Source organism: Rhipicephalus sanguineus, chromosome 5, assembly GCF_013339695.2.
Source record: "Rhipicephalus sanguineus isolate Rsan-2018 chromosome 5, BIME_Rsan_1.4, whole genome shotgun sequence".
NCBI classification, from domain to species: Eukaryota; Metazoa; Arthropoda; class Arachnida; order Ixodida; family Ixodidae; genus Rhipicephalus; species Rhipicephalus sanguineus.
Window position 1 is genome coordinate 151,444,115 of NC_051180.1, and position 5,544 is coordinate 151,449,658.

Consider the following 5,544-nt stretch of genomic DNA (forward strand, 5'->3'; position numbering starts at 1 on the left):
AAGCGCAAGCATGTTTTAAAATTTTTGCCTTTTGGCTTAGTAGGCGTTTTTTTCCTGTATTTCACTATGTTTGCCAAGTCCAGACGGGATTCCGTCATACTCTTGAGTATAACTTTCACTGCTCCCACAATATCAGGCGTGATCACCTATCTTCATCTTGGTCAGGATTGCATATTGATTGCATATTGCATAGCACGTGTGTTTGTGTCATTTTATGTGTGCATGAATTTGTCCTTTTGTGCACTGCCTCATCAGATATATCCCCATTCATATTGTCAATGTCACGAAATTTTCGGAAAAGAGGTATTGTCAGGTATTTAGAGGGAACAGCGAATGCCATTTCAAAAGCATAATCACCCTAGCACAATGCGCACAGTCGTGCACTTAAAATCAAGGCTCCTCTTCATCAATAAACTCACTGGAATGATTTTACGATCTTTAGGACGGGAGCGTTCTCTAGTGGCACAGTACTGCACCCATGACGGTGTAGTTTGCAAGGATCCCGAATGATGGCGCCAGTGAGTTCGCCTGTTGGGGACTTCAGTTTTCCGAGAGAAAGCATGGGACACGAAACAACTGTGACGCTGCTGCTTTCAAGATCCCGCGTTCGCCTAAGCTTTCGAAGGGACAGCTTTCTCGGCACTTTATTCAATTTCTGCGATCCCTAGAGAGAACTTAAATGCGGGAAAGTGACAGGTGTGGCAAAAGTGAACTTGGTTGGTTGCAATGCGTGAATTAAGAGTTTGCTTGGTTTGACAGCAATTGATTTCCAAGCGTTGTGACCGAAAGAAATCAACCTAAACATTCATCCAACTTGCGCTTTATAAAGACGGCAGAAGGGCAGGGGTCCAGCTTTCTTCAGTAATACTCAGGCCTCATAAATTTACACATCAAGGATTTGCTGCCCCAATAAGCATAATTTTTCGTGCACCGCGAGAATCGATGCAGATGTAAATTTTTCTGAAACATATCGTGCCGATCATGGTAGGTGTTTCAAAGGAAAAATGCCCCATACATACTGATACGTACTCAAATATTCGACGATAATGAGAACGCGATATGCGCGACGCTCTAATAAAAACGCCAGGCCTGCGCTAAAACCGCAGCACAGTCACAGCGAAAGCTGGAAGAGCGGCGTTTCTAGAGCCCGTTAAGCTCTCTTGGGGCTACAATACAAGTACACTAGAAAGGTACCCACTACGCCATAAATCACAATTTTTGTGAAGTTTGGAAGCACCTACTAAGCCATTATTCGTCATTCTGTGGAGAAGCGAGGCACCAGCTACACGTCTGTAAGGCATTATGTGCACTTTGTTCACGCGACGACTGATGACGATGAAGAATTATGGCTCAGCCCTTTGTAATGGGTTGGAATCTTTAAACGGCCCACCAGTTATGTAATTTGCATTGGGTGACGCCCGGTCGCTATTTCCCTCTCCAGTCATGCTGTATAACATACGTTGACGTGGGAAAGAGACGGGGGGGTGGGGGGGCGAAGAACTTTACTGAGACCCCGAGGAAATGGATCATGCGCTTATGGGCTTCCTTGGCAACCAATACAAGTGCCCTTGCGAGGAACCCACTACGCTATAAATCATTGTAATTTTACTGAGACCCAGAGGAAGTGGATCGTGCGCTTATGGGCTTCCATGGCAACCAATACAAGTGCACTTGCGAGGAACCCACTACGCTATAAATCATTGTAATTTTGAGAAGTAGGGCAGCAGGCACTCTGCCATTTTTCGTCATTCTACGGAGAGCTTTGGTACCTGCTAAACCCATGTAAGGCATTATGCGCACTTTGTTGATGCTGTGCCTGATGACGATGAAGAATTATGGCAGGGTCCTTTGTAATGGGTTGGAAGCATTCAACAACCTACTCGTTGCGCAATTCGCATTGTGTGACGCCTGGTTACAGAATTCGCGTTGTGCGACGCTTGGTGCCTAATTTACTCTTCTACCACGCTATATTGCATATGCTAATGTGGTTCCTTCCCGACACGAAGCCTGTATAGGACCTTTTAGCACAGCAGTTTCAAGCACCGGCATGGCTCAGAGGTTGAATACTGGGCTCGCACGCAGAGGGCCCAGGTTCGAACCTCGTTCCATCCTGGAATTTTTTTCTTATTTAGTTTTTTTTCTTATTTCGAGCGATACTGGTTACGGACACCGGCGGCGGCGGCGGCGGCGGCGGACAACTACGGCGCCAAAAACGGCCGGTGAAATGATCTCATAACAGCTTTCGCTGTAAAAAATCTGAAAGCTTGTAGCACCGTTTTAATACAACAAAAAACTTGCCATGCTGTCATGTCGGAGGCGCTAATGATGCTCTCGGTGTTGGGAAGCTAAGTTCGCTTATATTAAGACCGCAATGTAGCCGCTAAAATTTTCGACAAATGGGTCTGCTTTCAGGGCTCACGCACGAAGATACTGAGTGAGAGGTATTCGTGTTTGCTTCAAACGGGGCATTCCTCTATGACGACCAGCAATGTTGTTCAGTGATTTGATTTCCGACTCGCACAATTAGCTGTGCAGTATGTTCGAACATCGTAGGAAGTCCGTAATGCCTCCCCACAGTGACGGTATGTAATTAGGTTTTCGGAGGATTAGTTATAAATGCTAACAACATATGATGCCATGAAAGACGAAGGAGAGACCAAACGCTTGAACGTCTTGGGTGAATACCTGGTGAAAACATGTTGCAGAGAATTAAATTTCGGTCTTGCTGCGTTCCGTCAGGCTCAGGCTGCTATCACATTACTGCGTGCACATTTTAAAATTAAAATACGTAAACTGATGCCATAAAGCTGTGCAGCTATTTTACATTGGGGCACGTGCACGTGCGTGTCACGTTTTATTCAGTCCTACTGTTTGTGTCCTGTGTTAGTGGAAGACGAAGCATAATACTGCGACTGTCGCAAGATAACCCAGGTTGCTTTTGTGTCAGAATTAAAAATCTTCTTCCGCCTAACAAACTTGACTTTTACGTTTGGGGAACCAATTGATTGACGACACAGAAAGATGCGATATGCAAATTACCGCTCCATGGATTATGTCACAGCCAATCGTTTGGATAGAGCGAGTACAAGTACTCGTTTGCCTGCGAAAGAAAGCTTACGAAAACAGAACAGCTGACAAATTAATTTATGTCACTTAGTTCTATTAGAGCAGAAATGTTGAAGCTGTCGTGATCCGTGTTATAATAGCAAACAGGGAAGCAAGGAAAAGCAGTGCGTAAGACTCAGTGCAGACTTGTAGCGCCCTCGTTCGGGCGGCGCGCAAACAGGAGCGCGCGCGATGGCGAGAGAAGAAAAAAAATCACAGCACATCCACGGAGTGAATGATGATGAGTGGGCGAAGCTGCGGAGATTCATCGGTAAACCGTGAATCTTCCGTGAATTCTGCCCAGTACATCATCACCGACGTGAGATCGGGCGCGTTTATACTAAAGGTTCGATGAGAGTTATGACGACTTGCAGCTCACTTTAATTTTACATGTACGCTGTGAATTTTCATTGTTTAGAAAACCATTGCTTTAGAAAACATCTGGCGTCTTTCGTTAAGCAGCTGGCGTCGTTTCGTTTTGCTTTAGAAACATCTGGCGTCTTTTTGTTTTGCTTTTAGAAAACATCTGGCGTCTTTCGTTGGTTTATTTCATCAATCAACGGCGTTTTGAACAAAATTTTTATTGTTTAATCACGCACAGGAGAAATCTCACCAGGCACTACCTTGGCGGTAAACAATGGCTGCTAATGGGAATGAGAGACAGAAGAAGTCGGCTTTTAGCTAACACTTACACTTCTACTTCTACTAACGTTTCCTACTGGAACATGCCAATGGCTGCTAATGGGAAACGAGAGACAGAAGAATTCGGCTTTTAGTTAACGCGCACGCTGCGAATTTTTTATTGTTCAACAACGCACAGGAGAAATCTCGCACCGGCACCACCTTGGAGGTCAAGATCTGGTACTAGCGTTAAGACTGGTTACGCACTACGACGGGGACGAACGGGTGCCGCTTTAAGGAGCTTCGCCTCTAAAAAGAAGGCGCTAGGCTGTGGCACGTGAAAGCACGGCTCACGTTTCTTGCTGGCATCGCTTATCGTTTAGGCGTGTCTTTTCTTCGCTCCTGTGGCATAAACATACAAGTGGTGACCTAGGACGAAGACAATGACTGACTCGAATGCACCTTCAAGTGAACAAGGCTCACGTCTGCAGGACGTCTCGGCCGTGCAACGGCGTCTCCCATCTCTCTGGCCACAGGACCCGCAAGTTTGGTTTCACCAGGTCGAGGCGCAATTCTCCCTGTACCGCATTGCCGCGGAAACGACGCGCTACTATTACGTAGCCTCAGTCATTCCTCTTGATGTTGCCAGCGAGCTCTCCGACGTCCTCTCCAACCCCTCGGACACTACGCCATATCAGCACCTTAAAACCAAGGTGGTGGAACGATTCATGCCTTCGGAACGCGTCCGCCTACAGCAGCTCCTTGCAGAGGGGGACCTTGGCGACAGGCGCCGCTCCCAACTACTGCGCCGAACGCGACAGCTTCTTGGGGAACGCGACGTCTCTGCCCACTCAGCGTTGCTTCGCGAGCTTTTCCTCCAATGCCTTTTTCAGCCAATCCGCCTCGTCCTCGCGGCGGCCGGCGACGTCAACCTCGACCGCCTGGCGGAACTCGCCCATCAGGTTCATGAAGCGACCTCTCCATCTGTCAGCACATTCTTACCACCAGCAGACACAGCGATTTCGCGCCTTGGGGCACGCATCGACGAACTCGCCGCCTCCATTGCCGCACTCCGGAGCCCCCTGCAGGAGACTCGTTTGCCTCGTTCCGGTCGTCGAGCTCTTCCACGCACACGAGATGCTCGGAGTCCCAGCCCTCCACCTCTCTGCTGGTACCGCCGGCGTTTCCGACACCGAGCCACGAAGTGTACATCTCCATGTTCGTGGCAGGGAAACGCCTGCCGGGATCACTGACGGCGGCATGTGATCTCACTTCTCGCTCCAGCCGCCTTTTCATGGTCACAGACCAGCTATCGAACGCCAGGTTCCTTATAGATACGGGCGCGGAGATTAGCGTTGTGCCCCCGACTAAGGCTGATCGTTCGAAGTCACAGCGGCAAGTGCTTCGTGCTGCCAACGCCTCGTCTATAGCGACGTATAGACTCCGACCCCTCACCCTCGGCTTCGGCCTTCGCCGCATTTTCCGGTGGGTTTTCGTCATCGCAAACATGGTTCAACCGATCACCGGCTCGGACTTCCTCTCATACTTCGATTTGGACGTCAGCGTGCGGCGGCGCTGCCTCATAGACGGTCAGACTCGTCTCTCCATCTCGGGAGTGCTGTCCGACATCGCTCCAATGGCCATCCGCATGCTGATACCTTCCTCACCGTTCGAGAAAATCTTGGCGAGTTTCCCGGAGTTAACAAAACCGTGCAACCTCAATCAGCCGCCTAAACATACGGTGACAAACAACATCGTCAGCCAGGGTCCGCCGGCAGCCGCTCGACCACGCCGCCTGTTTGGAGACCGCCTAGCTAT

The 5,544-nt window shown here is 48.9% G+C and overlaps 1 protein-coding gene across 1 annotated transcript; it reads left to right on the forward strand.

Moving 5' to 3' along the window:
- The first annotated feature begins 4,169 nt into the window (after positions 1 to 4,169).
- Positions 4,170 to 4,979, forward strand: LOC119395019 (uncharacterized). Its single transcript, XM_037662312.1, has one exon. The coding sequence runs from the start codon at positions 4,170 to 4,172 to the stop codon at positions 4,977 to 4,979; it is 810 nt and encodes a 269-aa protein (XP_037518240.1).
- Positions 4,980 to 5,544: the final 565 nt, after the last annotated feature.

What these genes read in the sequence shown, in the direction of transcription:
- LOC119395019 (XM_037662312.1), top strand. Translation starts at nt 4,170, where the DNA reads ATGACTGACTCGAATGCACCTTCAAGTGAACAAGGCTCACGTCTGCAG.